Consider the following 23133-nt stretch of genomic DNA (forward strand, 5'->3'; position numbering starts at 1 on the left):
GCCGAGCCGAGCGAGAAATCGGAATATGGACACTACAGCTGCACATGCGTGTATGTGTGTGTGAGTGTGTTTGTGGGCATATATGCATGTGTTTGCGTTTTTACGCAATTTCGCAATTATATGTATTGCGCCTATGAGCGCCGGCTGCTTTGCGTTTTTATCCTGGAAAGCCGTTACGGAAAAGGTTCGCACGCAAATTGAGTGCCGCCATCAAAGCAATATGTTTAAGCAAATGCTTGGCCTGCTGTCGTCTGTTTCTTTCGCATTTTCTGGTTATTGGCTAAAGCTGGTTATGTTGTTGTTGTTGTAGTTGTATCATTCTATCTGCGCCCCTTTTTTGCAGCGTTGCAGCAGTTACGCCAGTTAGCAACACCTTTACAGCAACAACTACGCTTTGAACTGCAGTGAAATGCTTTTATGTCGTTCGCCATTCCCTTTAAGCCCCCCCATATCCGGCAGCACTTAATGGCAGCACAGTACTGTATTTGTTGTTGTTGCTTTTTTTGTATCTATCACTGAGTGCGATAATCCAATCGTCAAAGTGTTTTTATGGTCCTTTGTAAAATTCTGCAAAATTTTCTTTTTTCACCAATTTTTTTTTTGCTGCAAGCGTAGATGTGTACGTGTGTGTATGTGTGTGTATGCGTCATGTTTTTTCAGCTGTTAACCGAGCTTTGAAATAATTCCCGTGAGAGAGGACTTTTTTGCCACTACCGGTTGGCCGAGGCCGAGACTTTCACCCGCAAATAACTCCACGCACACACACACAGTCACACATACAAGCAAGTGCGCGCGTTTACCACGTCCGAGCGCAATTTGCTTTCGCTGCTTTTGTTTTTATTGTAGGCTATCGCTTGGCTCGGCTTTATTCCGAACGCATCGCTTGCTCGCCCGCTCGTCGACATTCATCCGTGTATTTGTTTTAAAATATTTATTATGCATGTCGTGTAGATTGGATTTTTTATATATTTATTGCATACTTTTAGGCCACAACCGAAATATGGAAAATATCATGCTTTAGAAAGTGTGGCCGCCACCGCTCAGCTGGGCGTGTAATCGCAATCGAAATATTAAATGAATTGGTTTCACCACTCGCCATCATTTTGTCAGTCCTAGCCTAGTATGAGCTGAATAGTAATTTCGTGAGCTTGTAGGTGTGCATGGTACACGTATGTGCAATTATTTGTGTGTGTGTGAATTTTTTTTATTTAGGAGTGCGCCTGCAAGTGGGTTAGGGTAGGAAATTAGCATTTTTTTGAAATCTACATTTGTTAATCTCTTGTGTGGGACATCAAGGCATGTGGGCAATCGAGAGGTGATGATGATTTTTGCTTACTTTCTACATTGATTGGCATGTGTAGCAATATCACTATATTTATATGCGTGTGTGGACATGTGTATTGAATGTTGAAAAAGTTGGTGTGATTTTTATAGAATTTTTCCGAAAATTGCTTTAAAAAGTGTGCTCAATGTTGTAAGCATATATGCATCGGAAACAAAGTAGCAAATGGCGATAAAGTAGCTGCTTTTGCTTAGTAAGCTTTATGAAACTCAATCACATTACACAGTTTTTGTAATTTAGTGGCCCAGTGGTCCCTTAGATTAAGATCTCAAAAAAAAACAAAAAAAAAAAAAAAAAAATCTTGGTAACTAGCAAACGCAGTTTTAGCTCCTTAAAATAAATTTGTTCTGGCATTGACTTAAACTCTTCTGTCATATTTGCATAAATTGTGACAAAAAAGCACCCCGAAAAGTAATAAAACTTCACGGGTAAATGATAAAAACATATATTTTTCTAAATTGTTAGGACTGTCCTTAATTACTATGCCAAATATAAGCGTGATTTGTCCACCAGTTTATTTACTTTAGCAGCTGCTGTCGGAGCATTTCAGTGTGCGGTGCGATTTTTACAATTAATAAAAATATCGAACAAAGAATTTGTCTGAAATTTTGTATTTCTAACCAAATTTCGTTTGTGAAATCGCTGTGAGTATTGAAAAAGGCTTTCGGTGATTCGATTTTATCAAAAACACGAGCTCACGAGTGGTACAAAGCCTTCAAAGACGGTCGGTGTGTGACCTTCGACCTCTCAACTGGAGAAGATATTAAAAAAGTAATGTGTGTGTGTAAGTGTGGAAAGAGAGCTTGACAGCTCTTGCAAGTCCGTTAGAGTAATTCTGGTGGATTTCTCAGACGTGAAACGCGTTCTTGCCTGACTCGTTGCGACAAAGCTGAATTTTTTTCAAAAAGATCACTTTGGACTTGCTTGATCTTCAATAAGTAGTTCTATTTGGCCGTATTGAGGCATTTGCGCGAGAACAACTGTCTAAAACGCCCGGAAGTATGAAAGAACATTTCATGGATTTTACACGATGATAATGCAGCATCGCATAGAGCCATGATTGTGACCGAATTTGAAGCCTAAAACGCAATGAATACCATTGATCAACAAGCATATTCACCCGATTTGGCACTGTATGATTTTTTCTAGTTCGTTAAACCGAAATTGCAGCTCCGTGGAACCCATTTGCAGTCGAGTAAACACTAACGAATTAACAAAACTGGTCTGAATACCCCTATAAACTATTTTGCTACTCAGAAGTTCGGAATTTTTGTTCTCTGATAAGAAACTTTTTCGAAGGAATAATAAAATAGAAATCGGTGCCATATTTATAGCTGAGAAATCATCAAATAGTTTTATGAACCTCTTCATTCTTGAATCTGTGTGTTGTGTGTATATTCAACAATATTAGCTCCCCACGGTAGACGTGACTCTGTAGCTGGAACGCAGTTATATTTATAACCGGTCACAAGGCTATCAGCACCAAGCCTTTCCACAAACACTAACTGGTGATGCTTTTTGCTGCCACAAAAATAAAAATACATCTAAACCATAACTAACCAACAATAAATTTGTCTCATTCTCCTCCTGGGCATAGGTTTGTTTATCAGTGCGCGCCAACTATGTACATTATTGAAACGATCTCTTAGCAAATTGCCGTTACATCTTTTGACCTTCTTCGCCTTGTAATCGTCATTTTGATTTTCGCTTCATTTAAATAGTAATTTATCTATTATTGTTTTGTAGGCGAAATAATTCTATTTGCCTTATCTTAATTTCTCAATCATGCTCATGCGTTTGCCGCAGGAAGCTGCGGTTAATGAAATGCCCGTTTGGCATATTCCTTCCTGTTTATTTGCACAATTATGTCTGCTTTGCTCTGTTTGGTGCTCCACCTTTCACGCTAATGATTTTCGCCTCTCCCCAGAAAAAGCAAGGAGACTCTATTCCAAAACTCATTTATTCATTTCCGCATCGTGATTTTATTGATCGACGACACCAACTAGTTTGTCAGCATTGTGGCGTTGCTGCAGTACTGCTTGGTACTACACGGCGTATACGCAACCTCGACAAAAGATTGAGTTTGTTTTTCGGTGGCAGGATAGTTCATGTAGTAATGCCTTAACAGTCTTTCTCGCTGTTACTGTTGACTGCTTTTATTGTATTCTGGTTATTTGTTGTTGTAAGTGTCATTGTTGACGCTGTTGCTGACACACAACACTTTCACTGTTATTGCCAGCAATTGTATGTTATTTAAATACCGACTTTGTTGCTCGTTTATTCGCAACGCTTGCTGCATTTCACATCATTTTGTGTGTTTTATTGCTGTTGCTTTTGTTTTTGTTTCGTACCCACAATAAATTTGTTTGCATTTAAATTACTTGCAAATATTTTATGCGTCGCTGACAATGCTACATTGCTTGCTCTTGACTTTCCGCTTGAGTTCGTTGCTCGCTCTATTACTTCTGTGGTCGCCTACGATTTCCTAAGATTGCCATTAAAGCTGCTTACCTAAATAAGTTTGCAGTTTCCGTTGTTGGTTTTGTTTGTGCTCTTGTTCTTACTCTAGTTTTAGCTAACTTGAAGTCATAATTTAGTATTATTGTTGTTGTCCATATTCAATTTCCAGTGAATAGAAACAATTAACAATGTTCACTTGGTTAGTTAAAGCAATATAAAATGGAAATTTGTTTCTTATTTTAACAGTAATTTTTTGTTGTTGTTTTGTTTTTTTGTTTTACTTACAAAATGACACAATTTTATTAGAAATGGAATATAAAATTAATCCAAGTAGTTGTGCAACTAAGCTTAAACAATTGAAGTGGAGCATTTAGTGCAATTGAAAGTCAGTTGAGTGCATGTCCTATAAATGTAATTAACGAGGACAATTTAATAAATTTTATATGAAAAGCTGTTTTTATTTAGCATAAATTGTTAGGGTTTGCGTAAAGTATTTACACACTTACACACGCACACACATAGAAATAGAAGTTTCTGCTGATTTGACGTTATACTACTGTGATCAAATTGAAAGGTGAATTTTGTCCACTTCATCTCCATCGAAGTAATCCCCTGCAATACACTTACGCATGCGAATGAATTTTCATCATAGCACTTGGAAAAATCCTCAGTCGTGATGACTGAATCGAAGAAATGTATCCAACAGCTTTTATATCCTCAATTGAGTCGAAACGGTGTCCTCGGAGTGGTCATGTAAATTTGCTGAATAGCCAGAAGTTACACGAAGATAAATCAGGCCACTACCGTGCGGCACGATTAACGGATTAGTTAAAAATGTGGCGAAATGATCTCAAATAACCAATGCAGTAGGAGATGGTGCATTATCGCACTTCTATCTTCAATAAATTCGGACATAGTAAAAATCGAAGAATTCGCTTTTAGTGCCTCACAAATAGACGCGTATCTCAAATACTACTGAACATTTTGACGTGAAATTCAGCATAGATGTCACTCACTAACAGTACTATCAACTTACAAAAAGAAAAAATCAGATTCGAAAAACACGCGAAGTATAAGTTAAAAATTGACATTTCAATTTGATCACAGTAGTATAACAATAAAGCTCAACTAGAGGTCTGAAAATCCTGGTATTAGTTATATGGCGTCTAGATTAAGTTCACACTCGATTTTTTCCATTTTAGGCAGAGATAACTCACATTTTTCCAAACTCAAGGTGTAATCTAGAAAAAAAGGCGAAAAACCCTCTGACATAACTTCCTTGAATCCCTAAGTGAGTGTATATATTATGGAATTTATTTTCAAAAGTTTTAAACCTTCTATGAGCGGCTGATAGATACATTCGAAACTCTTTCAACTTGCTCACACTGTACGAATTGTTATTCGCTTGATTAACGACTGACTTTCAAATTGTGCAATCACATAAATTCGACTTTAAAGTCAACAACAAACAATCCCTCGTATACTATGTCGTAAGCATAGTAAATTTATGCGCCACACACTAATGTGATAATTATTGACTTTGTTTGAATTTCGATAAATGTAATTACAGCTAATTAAACTCGAATACCATAAAATGTCAAGTGTCTGCTTCGAACGATAAAAGTTAAATACCCAGCATTTTGGAAGCTTAATAACTCAGCAGAATGATACTAAAAACAACGTCTACTTTACAACACATGCCACATTGACAAAGTTTCGCATGTGTAAGTACCCTATAGGAAAGATGGAACTGTATGCTACGTAGAAATATTCAACAAGCTTGTTGAGAATTATAGACACTTGTGTTGCGAAGAAAGAAACGAGAAGAACTATTTACTGTGTATTTTATAAGAAGAAGGACCAGTATTTGTATATGACGAAATGGAGGGTAGAATCGATGCCGGCACAGCCTCCACTTTGTATTATTCATAATGACATCCGATAATAACAGAAATTCACTGACAAGCCTGGATTTTCTAGCTGCATCTTAAAGAAAACTTCGAATACCGCAGACCCGCGGCGGTGGGTCGACATCTAAAGCCAAAGTACGACAAGTTTAACCGGTCCTGAAGCTTTAACCCAGGAAAGGTTCAATCAACTATTGCTTTCAAACTCTTGTGGTTTATGAGTCCCATTGAATCCCACTGAATTTCTGCTTATTAAATTTCTTTCCATTAAAACTTTTGTATTTATCCTAACATAGATTAGGGCATTATGAGATCATTGACATCTGAAAAAGTGGAGGTTACATTAGTTGATTTCTCTTTTGATATTTCTTGAAGTTAACGTGTTGCATATAGAAGGTGGATTTCAAGGAGAGAACAACGCCCCTTTCGAAGACGAACTGATGCTGGAAAACGGGTGAAATGTTATATCGGCTCTAGAGTCAATGCGGACTTCTCCTACTTACACTTGTCCGCAAGTATATTCAACTCAGAGGTGCGAAATGTTAATCCAATAGAACCGATAGTTGAAGGGTTTAGTCGCTGGACATGACGTTGGAACACCACTCTCCCTACTCAGAGTTTTGTAAACTGTGATGGGATCTTATTATAACCTCTTGGGACACTTATAAATGCTTTAGCACTAATTGTCAGTTTCCTAACGGGTGCCAAAAAAGCAAATACATACATATGAGTATATGTATACTCCACCGTAGCAGCAGAAAATGTGTTTCGTCAGTAATACAATAACGACGCAACATTGAAAACACAAAACAAAAAAAAAAAAAAAAACGATTGCCGACGAAAGGATGCGCAGTTGTGTGATTGTAGTTGTTGTTTTCGTTGCTTTATTACCCTTCTTGTTGCTATTATTATTCATTATTATTGCTGTTGTTGTTGTCACGGTTATTATTTTGTTGCAGTTTTCCTCCTTATAGTCGCACATAGATATTATTACGTTGCTGCGCTGTCGAGTGTACTTCAGATTGTCTTATGAAAAATTACGCGAATGGCAAAAGTATGCGCATATTGAAAAATTACCGTTTAAATGAGTGGTGGGTGGGTTGGCGCATACATTAGTGCGAACATGCACAGATATACAACAGAGTTGCATGCTCTCTTGGGCGGAAGTTGATGGAAAAAGTCGCGAGCTGAAGCCTGCAGAAGGAGGTGAGTGCCACAACAGGTGCTTATGATATGCATATGAATTATATACATTGTAATAAAGTATGAAGTACTTGCAATACGAACAACAGTAACAGTGGCGATAACGGATCTCCGCCAATTTCCATAAATTTCAAAAAAGACTAGGGCGAAAAGAAAACATTGAAGTGTGTAATTTTAAGGCGATTTGAACATGTGACGGCCATGAAAATTCATATGGTGCATGGGAATAGTAATTTAAGCTCACATCTGTGTGATGTATGTATGTTCGTGTAAGACGGATGTATGAAAGAAGTTGGGTTAATAGAAGAGTGTAAATGATTCCGAGTCATCAAACTCATGCCATTACCTCTATTTTTGTTTTATACTATTCAATGACAAATATCGTTTTATACTATTCTCTAATATTCTCATACAGCGGCGATTAACAAACGGTTTCAAGATCGAAGTCTGTTGAATGGCAGTGAAAGCGCAATACCAGAAGATGGTGAACCCGATTCCCCAGTCTATGAAGCAGACGTTCCAGTGCCCGATCATGAAGAAGTTCAAATAGATATTACTCGTATGAAAAAAAAAAACAAAGCGGCAGGGGCCAATGGATTGCCGGCCGAGCTACTCAAATACAGCGGCGAAGAACTGATAAGGAGCAGGCATTCGCTTTTTTGTAGAATATGGTCGGACTTGGAATTTAGTGTGGTCTGCCCAATCAACAAAAAGGAGGACCCCACAATCTACAATCCACAATCATAATTGCCGTCGGATAAGCCTCCTCAACATCGCATATAAGGTTCTATCGAGCGTACTGCGTGACAGATTATAGCCCACCGACAACAAACTGATTGGACTTTATCAGTATGTCTTTAGGCCTGGAAAATTGATCAGATATCCTCCATGGGTCAAATCTTGGAAAATATCCGTGAAAAGAGAATGGAACCACCTCATCCCTTTCTCGATTTCATAGCTGCTTTGACTGACCTGCAAAGCTAATGCGGCTGTGTCAACTGACCAAAAAGATCTGTCAGGATCGGGAACTACCTCACCAAGCCGTTCGATACAAAACGAGCTTTCAGACAAGGCTACTCCCTTTCGCGCGACTCCTTCAATCTGTTGCTGGAGAGAATAATTCGAGCTGCAGAACTTAATTGAGCAGGCGGTAGTTGTACTTTCTCCATGTGAACGAGGGCAAAACGAAATATCTCATGCCTTCAAATAAACATTCGTCGAACCTTGCTTTTCCACGTCACTGTTGATAATCATAACTTCGAAGTCGTAGACAATTTCGTCAATCTTGGAACCAGTATTAGCAGCAACAACAATGTTAGGCAACGCATAATAACTCGTGCCAACAGCTGCTACTTTCGACTGAGTAGGCAATTGAGAAGTAAAGCTCTCTTTCGACGTACAAAAAGCAAACTCTAAAAGGCCTCCATTTCGTGGGAAAGATCATGTGGAGAAGGACCGGACTTGGAATCTCCAATTGGTGCCACATTGCGAAGAGAAGAATCGACTGGTGCGCTGTTGTTAACTCGGCAATAAACGCAGTAAAGAATAAGAATTTTCAAGGCAAGTGTTTTTGAAGTCCGGAATTTGTCTATTCCAAGGCGTTCTCAAGAATTAGGACGGGGTTTGAGAAAGGATTTGGGCTTGCATCCGTATAAAATTGTTCACTCTCAAGAACTGAAGCCATTGGACTAGCGTAAACGTCGCGAGTTTGCTGATCTTGTTTGGAACAACTTGTAAGCGATAGCGATTTGTTTAAGAACATCTTTTCCGTTGAAGCAAATAAAGGTGCGAAGTAGAGTCACATATTATTTTTGAACAACCATTATATTCACCTAAATTGACAGTTTGGTGGGGGTTTTGGTCTGGTGGAATCATCGGTCCGTATTTCTTTCGAAATTAAGTCGGTGACATTGTTACTGAATAGAAAGCGGTATAGATCGATTATAACCAACTATTTATGGCCACAATTGGAGATTGTATTATTTATAGAAATTGTGACATTGAATGGGCTCTTAATGGTCTCCAAGAAGTTGTGTTTTAATATCATTAGACTACTTCGTTTGCGGATATTTGAAATCATTGCTCTTTAGCAATAAACCAAACTATCTTCAAGCTTTGGAAGTCAATACTGAACGTGTTGTTCATTCCATACGACTTGATTCAGTGGAAAAAGTACTCGAAAATTGGGTTAATTTATTCGTTCCTGCAAAAGAAGTCGTGGAAGTCATTTGAATTATGTCATATTCAGAACTTAAGTGCATTGATTGTACTTTATTTTAAATACAAAACATATGAGTTTCCTTAAAAATTTGTGTATTTTTGTAATAAAAAATATTACTCTCATTGGAAAACTCTTTATTTGCAATTAATTACTACTACATGGTTACGTTTCATAAATGTACAAAATACAGTATTGATACCAGATGTAAGGCAGCGCTGCTGACGGTGGAAAAGGAGCGTAAGCAAATTTGAATAGACCAATAAAAAAATGTAAAAGTTGTAAAGATAATCTTTAATCCTAAATAAAATGGTCTTTCTGTTGGAGCAAAGACAAAAGAGCTCAGGCTGCATAAATATCATTAACAAATGTTGTTCTTTGCTTTTTTCTCTCCTATAATTGTATGCTGTGAACCCATGTTGCGCGGTAGACTCCAACTTGACCGCTTTGACAAATGATATTGTTTGCATTTGCCATTTGGTTGAAATTATCATGGTTGCCACAGTTACATATCAACGAAAGAAATAGCCGATTTCGCTTTGCATTTAATGACCACAGCATGCTAGAGGACCTTTGGCAAATAGTTCACATTTCACTTAAAATTATTTTATTTCATCTATTATTCTCATTTGATAAAGTTTTTGACCAAAAATGTTTTTGTTTTTAGTAATATGTAATGGCGTTGTTGTTTTCGTTGGCACTTTAGTATTTCCACTGACGCCTTTTAGCACTTGAAATTTCGGTCAGCAACGGATAATCAAAATTGATTTCCGCTTTCAATATTTACACTTCAAACTCTACGCAAGGCGATTGGGTTTGTGTGTGTGTGTGTGTGTGTGAGTGGAAAGCGAGTATTGGTCATTTGTTTTCCTACAGCGTTGATGAGCTTCATTGTGTTTTCAGGCACGGTCAATGTGTTGTTCTTGCGTTTTTTTGCACAGAATTTTTGTCATGTGATATAAATGTCGGTCATTAGATTCTAGGGATGTTGTTGACTTTTCTCAACAACGAAACATTACAAACATACAACAGGCAGTGACGCAGGACCTTGGTTATCAGCAAAATTTGAGATAAAGCAACATATCGTTTCGTTTGGCGACACATTAGTGGTGGAAAAACGAGCGCACGCGGCGGAGGCAAGACAATACAGTCCGCCACCAGAAAAATACTTCACACAAGTATGTATTTAAGCATAATGTGCGAATGGTAGAAGTTTTTTGTTCCAAAGTGTAAATTATTGCGTCTTTCATTCGAGTAGACAGCGAAACTTTTTTGCGTGAGCAACTTATTCGTACGACATTTAACGCATTGGCAATATCTTAGCTAACGGTTGCTGATGGTCTGCGGAAAATACTAAAATTTAATGCACAAAAGTAATGTGTGAAGTTTTACTGTTCGAAAGGCCAAGTAACGCAGCATGAACTGTCACTTCCGGGTGATTTTGAGGTCACGAGCACATAGACGCGATTTCTTTTTGTTGTGGGTTTGGGAGAATATTCAAAAGTTTCGAAATCCTTGAATTGTTATTGATGTTCCATATTCAGATGTCATTGAGTTACGTTTATGTGGATATATATATGAAAATCGAAGAAGTTTGAATAAAGAAAGAAACAATAATCAGTTAGCTAAAACAGGCTTAAGCTATATATTTTTTTGTAGACATTTAACAATTTAATACAAATGAGTGTTACTCCAGTTTGAATTTTCTACTGTCCGGTCAGTTGTCAAATGAATGTAAGCTGATAGGGTTAAACGGATCTGAAATGGATATCAGAGAGTGCTGTCATATTGATGACAACTAGACATTTCTAACGTACATACTATGTCAAATCATTGTCAGCTGGTAATCACACAGATTTCAAATCGATTCTGGCAGTTGGATGTCAGAGAGAGGTGTTTAAGTGAATGTTAGATGTCAGTGAAAGGTGTTTAAGTGAATGTCAGATGGCAGCTTTCAAATAGACACAAGTTGAAAGTTGTTATATACAAGTCAAATGACAACTAACAAGTCGAATCGAAAATGGAATTTGTTAAAGGAATAACAGAGAGCGTTGTCAAATGGATATCAAATAGATGATAGATGGTTACCAGATAGACTTCAGATGTGAGCTGTCAGGTACTTGTCTAATAGAGTTTGTGAAACAAGCGTCAAGTGACAACTGCCGAGACGATCGGTTGACATATGTGAAATAACTAATATCAGTTTTCACCGTTGATATCCAACTAGCCAGCGCTGTGATTTTTCTGATAATAGCTGTCAAATGACTGCTGGGAGATGGTTCCTGTCAAAAGTTTGTAAGAAAGTGTTCATGAGAAAGTACACACCTGTGGTGAACAAACTGGCTCAACGCAAAGGCGGAGGGTGAGTAGGTAAATAAAAATATAAATTTTTAAATAAAAATATAAATTTTTATTTATTTAGTTGTTGAGGAGTAAATAGAACACAAACGACTTTTAGGTGCTGGTAAATCGAACAATAACATGTCGGTTAGCTGCGTAGTAGTAGGCAAAAAATTAATAAAAATAAATAGAAAAGTAAAAAGGAAAGAAGACGAAAATTAGGTTTAACGACAGCAACTGACTGAGAATTCAACAGAAATGATTATTGTGCAATGGAGGATAACCGGGCATTAGGCAGTTTTCAACACGAGTTACTTACAAAGAGCGGTCAAGTGCCGCCAGCACACTCGCGTACAAAATTCGCCAGACCCTCATCAAAGCTACGCATGTGGGGAAATTTTATTATATTTAAAAAATTGGATATTTTGTCACTCGCACAAATGCCAACAGCATGTTGAATCTTCTGATTATGGCGATATACGGCCGTTGTTGTGAAACGGATTGGACCCTACTCAGCAGCTGATTATCGGTGCTGCATATCAGGCAAATATTACTTTCCACTTTGCTGCTACCTACATGGAATCGGTTTCAAGATATGCCACACGATTCTTAAAACGTTTGCTATGAAGTTATGCCTACTGCGTGGCAGCGTTAAAGAAAAGCACGAAAAAAGCACCGAGAATGTAAACAATAGCAAAATAAGACGCTAAGCTGCGTGCGCATAAATCAAGCTTAAAGAACATGGCACAAAACGGTAATGTACAGCAGTTGCGTCTCAATAATTTTTTCGCACCAACAGCAAGCGCTTTCCAGTTGCGAGCTGCAGCGCAGATTTGCCGATAACCAAAGCCAAAGCAACAGACGCAGATTGCTCGGCGGCCCAGCGGCTCGTCGGTCGAAGTCAAAGTCCTAGTTACACAATTTGAAGCGGGAAAAATAAATAACGCAAAAAAAATACTGGTAAGCTTTGTACAGCGCACACTGAAAACAAATAAGAGCACAAAAAGTTGAACGTAAGCACTTGTGAACAAATAATCTTTAAATATTTATACCATGACCCGGAGGTCAGCAGTGAAGCAAACGTTTCCGCCAGGCCACGTTTTCTTGGCGTGCAGCTCAGTTGCTTTGGCCGACATGGCGGCGGTGGAGGCCAAGCAATAGCTCAAATGCTGTCAGTTCTGTACGCTATTGGCCGAGCGTTTAGCGTCGCGGCGCTAAGGAGATTTATTGAAGTTCATTTGGGATTTACTTTTACTTTTTCGTTTTTTTTTTTTGTTTGCTTCCTTTTCTCTGCCATGTGTGTTATATATTTACTTTCGCTACTTAGTACAATAGCACTTGCACTTATCTGCTGGGCACCTCTTTAGTATGCCCATCCCGTCGCTTTGCTTCCTCCAATCGTTCATTTGTTTGTTTGCCTCCTGAAGCTCATTCATTTTCACTGACTTTAGCTAGCTTCTGTTTTGCGTTCTTTTATTTATTTTCGCATTTTAATTTGTGCTGATTTGTGAGTTTGCGTCCAGCCAAGCTGCTGCATTGCAATCGCGCAACCCGAGATCTGTCCAGTTACCTTATTTATTTACTTCAACTTCTAAAGTACTTTTACTGCGTTAAAATTTTAACTCTTGCCAAGCATAACAACAACACACAGCGGACAACTGCCAACACATCAATGCAATTACAATAGCTAAGTACTCGCAAACTTGCATTATGGGTTTAAAATTTATGGTTGCAGAAAGCACAGAGTCAAACTGCAATGAAATCGATGTAACATGATAAGCGCTTTCGAATACAGGGTGGTACGCTTGCACTGTTTTTCAAACTGTAGTCGAGAAGTAAAGCCCTCTCTCGACGAACAAAAACCAAACTTTAAAAGTAACTTATGTATTATTCTCATCCTGCTATATGGTGCAGAAGCATTAACTATGACAACAGCGGATGCGTCCACGTTACGAGTTTTCGAGAGAAACCGTTTGCGGAAGATTTAAGGTCCTTTGCGCATTGGCCACGGCGAATACCGCATTCGATGGCACGATGAGCTGTATGAGATATACGACGACATTGACATAGTTCAGCGACTTAAGAGACTACGGCTAAGCAGGCTAGTTCATGTCGTCCGAATGGATGAGAACTTTTCAGCTCTGAAAGTATTCGACGCAGCATCCGCCGGTGAAGAACTTTGCTTCGCTTGGAATCTTCAATTGCGGACAGATTGCGAAAAGCGGTGTCTACGCCAATCAAGAAGAGAATTAGTCAAATGATAAAATGTAACAAGAGCACATGGGTACAGATTAGATTAATGGTTTTGGATGAATTCTACAAAATCATCAAGCTTTTTGCTTTTCTAAAAAGGTGAATATTTGTGTTTAGAATGAATAAAATCGGTCCGACAGGCCTTTTATATCTGAAAGTACTTCCCTGGCATTAATATTTGCAAGTTGCAAGAGTATGAAATTTTCAAACTTAGACTTCCTTACTTGTTTTCTCTTTAATTTTCCTCACAAAAAGCGTGATTTGCCAAGCAGCATCAACATGAACTCGTAGCTTTCACTAAATATCTAAACCTACACCTGTCACATTTCTTTTTTTAATTTTAAGCTCATTATAAAATGCATTTTAATTTGACAAGCAACAGCTGTCAATTTCATATTTCCAACAAATAATTATATGAATTTAATTTGTAAAGAATACATCGAAAATCGGGAGTAAAATAACTAAACAATGGCAAATTAGAGATCAGATTGTCTAAACAATCACATTCGAAAAAAAAAACTCTTGGAATTTCTGGTATTAATGCCAACAATAATGCAGAGCCGGCTAATAACATAGGTATTTTGCATATTTAGGATATTTATTGCGCAATGTAAATAATATGAACGCATAATGCTAAGCTGCTGGATGTTAATTTGCATATTTATAACGAAATCGAAAACAAAAGCGAATATAAAAAATATTTCAAAACCGAAAGCATTTTGGCAGGAAAATGCTGCTCCAATAATGGAGTTGCACGAAAACAATAACAAATTTATGAATTCAAGTGCCACTATTTGCACTGTATACATTTTTGTTGCTTGCATGTAGTGGTAATTTGTATTATTAATTAGATTAGTTGCTATTAATGTTAAAGGCAAACACAATATTAGCAGCAGCGCTGCGGTAATTGCGCTAACACACACACACACACGTGTATGCTACCGTGTTTGCCAACAAGAGATGATGCGCTGCTATTAGCTGGTTGACCCGTTAGTCGTTTAGTTTATTGCTAACCGCATTGCCATGAGCAACTTGTGTTACTATTAACATACAACAACAACAACAGTAGCAATGTGTCGAATTTTTGGTTTTGGCAACGCTTTGTGTACATTTACATGGAAATTCCAATAAATATCGAGTATCAGTGTAATTTCACATACCCAGCTACGCTTCGTAAATATTGCCAATATACATATATATTGTATGTATATAGTATGTAAGTAACAAAAACGAATGCAAACACAAAGCGTTGCAAAAACAAATATTTGACGTCGCAAATTCATTAAAACATTTCACAGAAGAGTAGAAAAATCGCTAAAACAATTAAAAGGGTCGAAAATTCGAATGGCGTTGACACCACAAAGTGTGTGTGTGTGCGTGTGTGCATACATTTTTTTTTATTAATTTCCAATTTTTAACAATGTTTTTTTTTCTGGAAACACTCCAATCAGGTAGTGGTGTAACATAAAATGCGGCGAGTCGCATAGCTACAGGACATCCGTTTGTTGTATCCGCAGCACAAAATTTAGGCCATGAAATAATAGCAAAGTCTTCTGGTGTCGCCGTATTTACATACGTATGCGTGTATAGTTATATGTCACTTTTCTTTTTTGCAAGATCAACATATGTAGCTGCTCAGGGTTGCCAAACGCATGTTTCATGCTTAACTCTGACTTCACTAAATGCATACATGTGTAAAGAAGAAATTCCTTAAGAAATCTCTTACGTGCTGGATGAGCGAGTTATCTTTATAAAGACCTCCGAATAAAGTTTTGACATTCCTAAACTGGAGAGAAGGGTCAGCTAATTGTAAGAACTCGAACTGGAATCTATGTGTGAATGGAGAAAAGGAGACTGCTTTAGAAAGGAATCAATCTTTTTTCCTAAGCAAAATTGCTTACAATGAGGTATAACTATACTCAATAATTTATGGGCAGTATTTCAGGTACCATGGTACCATGAAACATTTAAGTACATCCGATTACTTATCTTTAAGGTTCTTCTTCTACAAGTAGTTAGGTAGGTACACTAGCTTAAAAAAATGGTTTAATTTAGATACAAGCAAGAAACAAAGTTAAATTTGGCTGCATCGAAGCTATAATGCTATCCACAGGTCCATTTTTTGTGGCATAAAAATATATAAAAAATGTTTTTTCAGGGTTTTGATCGGTTAGTTTTAAAGACAGCGATGAGCGCTTGTTATTTCACAATCATACTATAACTGAATATTGTAGCGATGCCTTGGATAATAACCTCTGTCAATTTCTATGAAGATATCTTTCGAACTACAAGAGAGTTTTCGATACAAGGACTTTAATTTGTTCGGAAACTTAACACGTCGGTTGGCTTTATTAGGTATTAACGTATTTGGCAACCCTACCAACTCACAACTTTACCATAAATTTTGACATTATTGATGTTATATGAGTACAAAATCTAAAAGTTTTGACATACGCGCGCTACTTGTGTTGTTTAAAGTAACTTAAAATATTCTTCATGGAGAAAGAATAGAATTAAATCGGGAACACTTTCGCACAACAGTGCATTGATGAACTTAATGCAATTTTTGGCGATTAAGCTCCATCAAGAGGCAGTGTTAATCGATAGTACGGTGATTTTACTCCAAGCCGAATTTGTGAAGGTCGTCCAAAATTAGTTGTTGTTCCGATTCCGTTGATATTTCAAGATCCCTTTCCACCACCACATAGCGAGCTCTCGCACATCGAATGAAACAACAGCATTATTGAGCACTTAAAACATTGATGTGATGAGTCATCCAGCGTTCTAATTTGGTAACGATTGATAACTTTTTATTCCTGTTGGGGGGAAAAAAATAAATCAAGAGGGCAATGTTTTTCGATACCTGAATGGGCGGTTGAGGCGGTTGAAGAATACATATTATGGTAATACTTCAATCGAGTGGCAAAACTGCTTGGGGAATTGGTTCAAACGGATGAAAAAGTGTATAGACCTTTTTAATCGAAATATTTTGAAAAACAATAAAGCAACGTTCAACGATTAGTATTTTGTTTTTGTTCTTTAATACCGAAATATAAAAGGCAACCTACGTATACCTTGTTGAGGGTATAAAAACCAAAGCCTTCATTAAGTTGAACGAATTTCTTACTCAAGTTGTTCAGTTTTCTTGCGCGTGGATATTTTTGGTTTCGTACCTTACCGTTTAATTTAACTCAGTTCCCATTAGATAAACAATTTATAAGTAATTTTAAAATTTTGTATATACTTTATTTACATTTCACATAACTCTAATAAATGTTATGAAAACGCTTGGTTTAATCAAGAATATATTATCAACGCAAATTTCATTCCAAGTGGCAACTCAGCATGCCTATCATACTCACACATTTCCCTTAAATATCAATATTTGCATGTATTAGGTATATATATAGGTACTTATACTATATATACGAGCATGTAGTTCCACGTACTGCAAATTTTCAAATGGAAAAATGCAAAGCATATGATGGAAAAGTGAAAACCTGATTAGTGCAGTGGTTTTACTAGCTCTAAAAACTTTCCATTGTATTCATATGTGGGGGTGAGCATGCCGTACTATTTGTTATTAAAAGGAAATTACTATTATTTGCCGATGGAAAGTTTGGTACCAACTTTTCGGAATAGTAAAGTTGGTAAAATTTAATTTTCAACTTATTTTATAAACAGAGGTATGTATGCATGTATGCTTTCGTGCGAAAACGCCATATACACCTGGCGCAAGCATAATATTATTTTAGTAATTATTGCAATATATAATATTGAAATGATATCAATTTAATACATTTTAATTAAAATATATAATGTTAAGTATATATTTTGCATATTTTCGTATGCAAACATATTTATTTGTTTTATAATGAAAACTGACAACTGACCATGTAAAGAAGGCTATATAATATTGAGGTATATAATTATAAATTATATGCTTTTTTGCCTCTCATTCAAGTTCATTGTCACTGCTATGCGATTTTGCTCCACATCCTTGAAAATTAACATGTAAAAAATAACAATAATAATACGCAAATGTCTGGTCTTGGTACATTTCAAAGCAAATTTCGCCGCCTACTATTGTCTGGGCAGAAAATGGCATTGCTTTTGAGTGCATGTATTCTTAAAATTGTCATGGAATGAAGGTGCATATGATATTATGAAAAAAAATATATAGTATATATAAAATATTTTTCAAAGATTGTTTTGACTGTTGGCGGCCAATGGAATGTATGGGCTTGTTAACCTGTCATAAATTAATTATTATTAATATAATGCTATACAAAACAATTTACAATAATTTTGTTTTTGCCATCTTTGAAAATTTCAAGTATTTTAGCAAGCTAAAACCAAATCAATGTTTTTCTAGATGGGATCAGAAATTACCTTAAGAAGCATTACTTATGGTGAAGAAAAAATGTCAAATCACTGATTAGTAGCTGACCATAACAGTAGTTGTGGAATGTACATTATAAACATTAAATTTGGAGAACAAGAGTCCCAACAAATTGCATTTACGTGGTTGTCGATGAAAATATTTATATCAGGAATGATTGCCAGCCCAATCAGTGTGATTTTGGAGTATATACATTTTGAAAGTTTTCAAGGTCGGTTTATCTATCAGCAGTGTTATATTTTTTAAGTAAATGAAAAAGATTCCTACTGAGTATTTCGTGCGAAGAAATGGCGAATATTTGGAATGAGGCTTAGGGTATGAATCTTTCGGTATAGAGTGAGAAAATAAATGCTTTGATCGAACAAGTTAGTTTTATTTATTCCCTTGCAACATGTTGCTAGAGTATAATAGTTTTGTTCACCTAACGGTTGTACGTATCACCTGTCTGTCCGTGCAAGCTGCGACTTGTGTACAAATGAAGATACCTTGATGAAACTTGTTGCACAAGTTCGTTGGCACTAAAGTAAGGCGATGTTCGTAGATGGCCGTAATCGGACCACAGCCACTACCATAAGGCATAGAGTACTATAACCAAGCACTAAACTAAGATATTGAACTCTAGTTTGGCGGAAGGAATAGCAGAAGCAATGGTCTCCCATGAGTAAAAATTTTGAGATAATGGGTGTGGCTCCGACAGAGATATGGACGATGGCCGTGACGCCGCCAAAAACCAAAAAACCCCAATTTCCGGAAATGTGGTGGTCCAGTATCTATAGTTGATTTTAGACCAAAAAATCGGTCATTGTATGGGATATACAATTAAAATTCAGAGAAAATCCTCTCTTGCTAAGAGTATGTCTGTGTATCAAAAATGGGTTGAATCGGATCAATACTTTACATATATATGTATATCGACCAATATGTGAGTTAACTCAATGCAAAATAGAGAGAGCGTATTTTACTGATAACAGTGTATCTTTGTGCCTAAAATGGATAAAATTGAGCCAAAAATTGACCTAGCCCCCCATATAACTAATATCAGGAGTTTCGAAAACTTGGCTGACTTTAGTTGTTCTTTTTTGTTTTTGGTTATCCTTATAATGAATGGTATAGGCTACAAGTAGCAAATTTTCAACTTTTTTTGTACTCGATAATCTTTTTTAAAAGTGTGAACATATCATATAAGAAATTGTTTTCAAAATTATCATAAAATGTTGTTTTTTTCATACAAAATATAGAATCTTCACTTTTCATGAATGGCCAAGTAAATCTATATAATCTATTAAAGTCATTCAATAGAGACGTCTTATTTTCTTATTTTATTTGTAGGCAGCAAATGAACTAAAAAATGTGTCACATAAGAAAAATATTCCCGTTAAATATATGTATGTACAAATATTCCACATATAAATGTATACGAATATGTATGTGTGTCCGCCCATACCGAAGTGTTTATATCTGTATTAGCTGACAGCGTAATCAGTTTAATGCAAGCAGCTGTAGATTTCTGTCACATCCGGCGAAGCACGGCAAATGGCGAGTGGGTGTCGAACGAGCAAGACGTGTTCAATAGTATTTATATACTTCATATCTATGTATATGTGTCGTGTATATGTACATATATATAACTCATAATACTGAGCGTGGGGTCCAGCGTGAACATGCAAATAGAACACATTATACATACATACGTATATACATATGTACATATGTACATACTACAAGCTCGCATTTTAACTAAACGAAAATGAGAAAAAACGAAAAAAAATACAAGAAAATTAAAGAAAAACAGCTGTCAGATCATTAATTTATTAATGTTTTATTCTTTTTTTTTGATTCGTATCTTATTTGGTTTTCTTTGCTTTCTCATTATATTCTGCTTCATATAAAATCGTAATTTTGCTTAAATTATGCAAGTATAAAAGCCAGTGAATGGAAAATTCAGTGCGTGCAATGCAAAATCCAAAAACACACAAAAAGATTTCAAGTTGTTCGAAAACTCATCATCAAAAAGCGAGATTTTCCTTTTTTCCACAACGTCTTAGACTAAATATGCAAAAACAAAAAAAAAAGCATTAAGCAAAAACTTTTGTCAACTTCAGTTCTCCCTTTTACTTATACTACTAAATTTCATTCTTTGCAGCAAACTACGCGACCCTAAATCTCCAATATTCTCCATTTTCCTTTCTTTAATTAAGTTAAAATAAAGTTTTAGTCTGACTGCTGCAATGAACGCAGTCAATTGCCACTGTTGTTGTTACTTTATCTAATCGCCGAAAAGTTTCTTGCCCAAGTCCATCATGCGGTGATTGCGACAGACACGCAATGCGTCGGCCTTCTTCAGCACCGCCACCACGGATGAGTTCACCTCGACCAATTGCGATAGGAAGTCCTCATAGGCGGACTTGACATTGGGTGGCAATGTGCCGATTTTGACCTTTTTCAATGTCTGCACAATGCCCTCAGCCCAACCGGATTCGATGGCAAACTCTGACAGCCAAGGCACCAAAGCCAAAACACCGCTGATAGTTTGCATGCCAAGGAACCATAGTTCGGAAATTTCCATCCAATGTTCTTTGTAAGCAATGGAGACGACCAAAGCGGTGGGATCGTTAGACTCATCGATGTTGTAGGCATCCCATAGGAAACGTATGGTGGCCTGTATGTAGCGGCAGAAGGAGAAATCATTTTGCTTGACGCGTTTGGACTGTTGCTTGAGCAGCAGTAAGCCGAGTACGGCCAGATGTCCGTGCATAACTAGATTATCGGGTGTGTCTTTAAGTTCGGGCAGATTTTCCACCACAAACTTGAGTACGTTAGCGAAGAGCGGTGAGTCTTCGGCCAATTTTGGCTCCAGCACAGTCAAGTTCATCAAGATGTTGCAGAGTGAGACTATGGCAGCGCGTGCATCCTTCATTTCTTCCAGTTGTTTGGGTGTGGGCACCGGATCGGGTTCGTTCATGCGTTTTAGACGCTCGGCACGTGGTATTGGTGGACGCTTGTAATGCGCAATGGTAAAGTAGAATTCGATTTGTTCGAGCAATATTTCATCTTGTTTGGTGGTGAATAAGATTTTGCGTGCATCATCCTCCAAAGCCAAGTGACATAGCGCTGGCAGCATGACGCGCAGCACATCAACCGGTTGCTCACCTTCGCGTGAGCCATTGCGCCAAGCCTTGAGGTCATGGAATGACTCGTTGCCTACCTTGAACATGAAGGGTAAAATTTTGTAGATGGCCGGACGCATGGCGGTCGTCTCTTGTGCCAGCCAAGCGGAGAGTATGCGTACAATGGCGCAGATAAAAGCTTTGTCGTGTGGACTGCCGTTATCTTTGATTTTGTCCTGTGATACGCGTGTCAATACGGCCAATACCTGATTGAAGGCGCCCTTCAGCGCGGTGTAGGTGGTTTGCTTTTCTTTTGGCTCCAAATCTATCTGATCGTTAGCCATATGCTCGATGCAGAGTTCCAGTATGACGAAGCAACAAGTGATGAGATCGGCGCGTTTGAATGTGGTCTCCAGTTTTTTCTCGTCCATTTGCATGCGCACTTCAATTGCAGCCAGTTGAAGTACTGCAAGAAACACTGTCTTTTGATCATCCATGAAAGCCCACTGAATACCAAGCACCTGCAAGGTGGTCGCAATCAGGTGTAAAGCGGGTTCGCGTTGTTTGGGTCCAATTTTCGCCTTCAAAATATCGCCAATGGCCTTGAAAATGCTCTCGGGCCAAATTTCGCCCTCCAGCGAGTTTACGATCACATCACGACGACAAGTGATCAGTATGGATGAGAGTATGTTACAGAGCTCATATTTGCGTTCGCTATTTTCCGTCTCCATATCCAATGCTATACGTTGTACGAGCGCATGGAAAGGTTTCGGATCATCCGACCAGGACACTGTGCCGAATTTGTTGACCAACAAAACGATCAGATGTAAAGCTTCGTCGGTTTGGAAACTTTGTGCTGAGTAGATTTGCGACATCTTCGGTATGGCACCAATGCTAAGCAGTGCTTGCTGACCCGGCTCGTAGGTGGCGATGCTTTTCAAGCAGCTGTACGATTCGCTGACGACAATTAAATTATCCTCGTAATCGTCATCGTCTGCGGTTTCGACAATCTCCAACAAGGTGGGTATGGCTTCGATCATGTCCTTGTGTGTGGCCAGCTCCTCCTCCTGGCAGAAACAGGTGAGTATCGAGAGCGCAACACTCTTATAGACGAGTGGTGGGCAATCATCGGGTAGATTTTTACCATTTAGTAACTTCTTGAGAAAACCGAAGCCAATCGCTTCGAAGAGTAATTTTTTGGCAGCTGTTGTGCAGTCCTTACCCTTCACCAGTTTCGTTACCATGAAGAGCGCTGCAAATTTCTCCGTCTCACTTTTCGTGCCCTTCAACATGGTGGCGCATTTCTTAATAGCTTCCGGTACGTCAGCCATTTTCTTAGTTATTTCTTAATTATTAACTTCCTTGATAGCACTTCTACGAATTTTCACAGTTTTCTTGATATTGTTTTATGGGTGTTGGTTGCTAGGCGTTGCCGCTTCTATTCCGCATATGCCTTAGCTTGCCGTTTAATAAAATTGTGTGTATGTATATAGTATATATATATAAGCGTTGCGTTCTAATATATACATGTATTTATAGCGTCTATTTTCACTTTCACACACGTTTTCCCGTTGCGAAATATTTGGATTTTTGGTCGTTCCGTTCGGGCCGACGCACTCTCACCGACTGATTCGTTCACAGCTCGCAACGCCTTAAACTCGCCTGCATTGCATGTAGCCAAAACGATCTTCTGCTCACCCGCTGACGACGTGTTCCACCTCCATGGCCCAGTCGGCAGTGGCCATCGTGTAAACATTTGTTTCGGCTGATCGCAGCTGCGGCGCCGACACTTCCTTCCATGGCGAGTTTGACGTTGCTATTTACATTTTGTTGTTGCATTTCGCCACTTGCTGTGCCTACTGTATGTACTCGTATACCTACACATTTTTATTTTTAACAAA

General features: G+C 37.8%; 1 protein-coding gene across 1 annotated transcript; it reads right to left on the reverse strand.

Annotated features, from left to right (window-relative positions):
- Window positions 1-19918: 19918 nt before the first annotated feature.
- On the reverse strand, window positions 19919-22866 carry LOC108970241 (neurochondrin homolog). The gene has a single exon (XM_018935515.1). It carries the CDS (start codon window positions 22561-22563, stop codon window positions 20392-20394), a length of 2172 nt encoding a protein of 723 aa, XP_018791060.1. The 5' UTR covers window positions 22564-22866; the 3' UTR covers window positions 19919-20391.
- Between the last annotated feature and the right edge of the window lie 267 nt (window positions 22867-23133).

The sequence above is a fragment of the Bactrocera latifrons genome, unplaced genomic scaffold (genome assembly GCF_001853355.1).
Source record: "Bactrocera latifrons isolate USDA-ARS-PBARC rearing strain unplaced genomic scaffold, ASM185335v1 scaffold_106, whole genome shotgun sequence".
NCBI classification, from domain to species: Eukaryota; Metazoa; Arthropoda; class Insecta; order Diptera; family Tephritidae; genus Bactrocera; species Bactrocera latifrons.

What these genes read in the sequence shown, in the direction of transcription:
- LOC108970241 (XM_018935515.1), bottom strand. Translation starts at nt 22,563, where the DNA reads ATGGCTGACGTACCGGAAGCTATTAAGAAATGCGCCACCATGTTGAAG.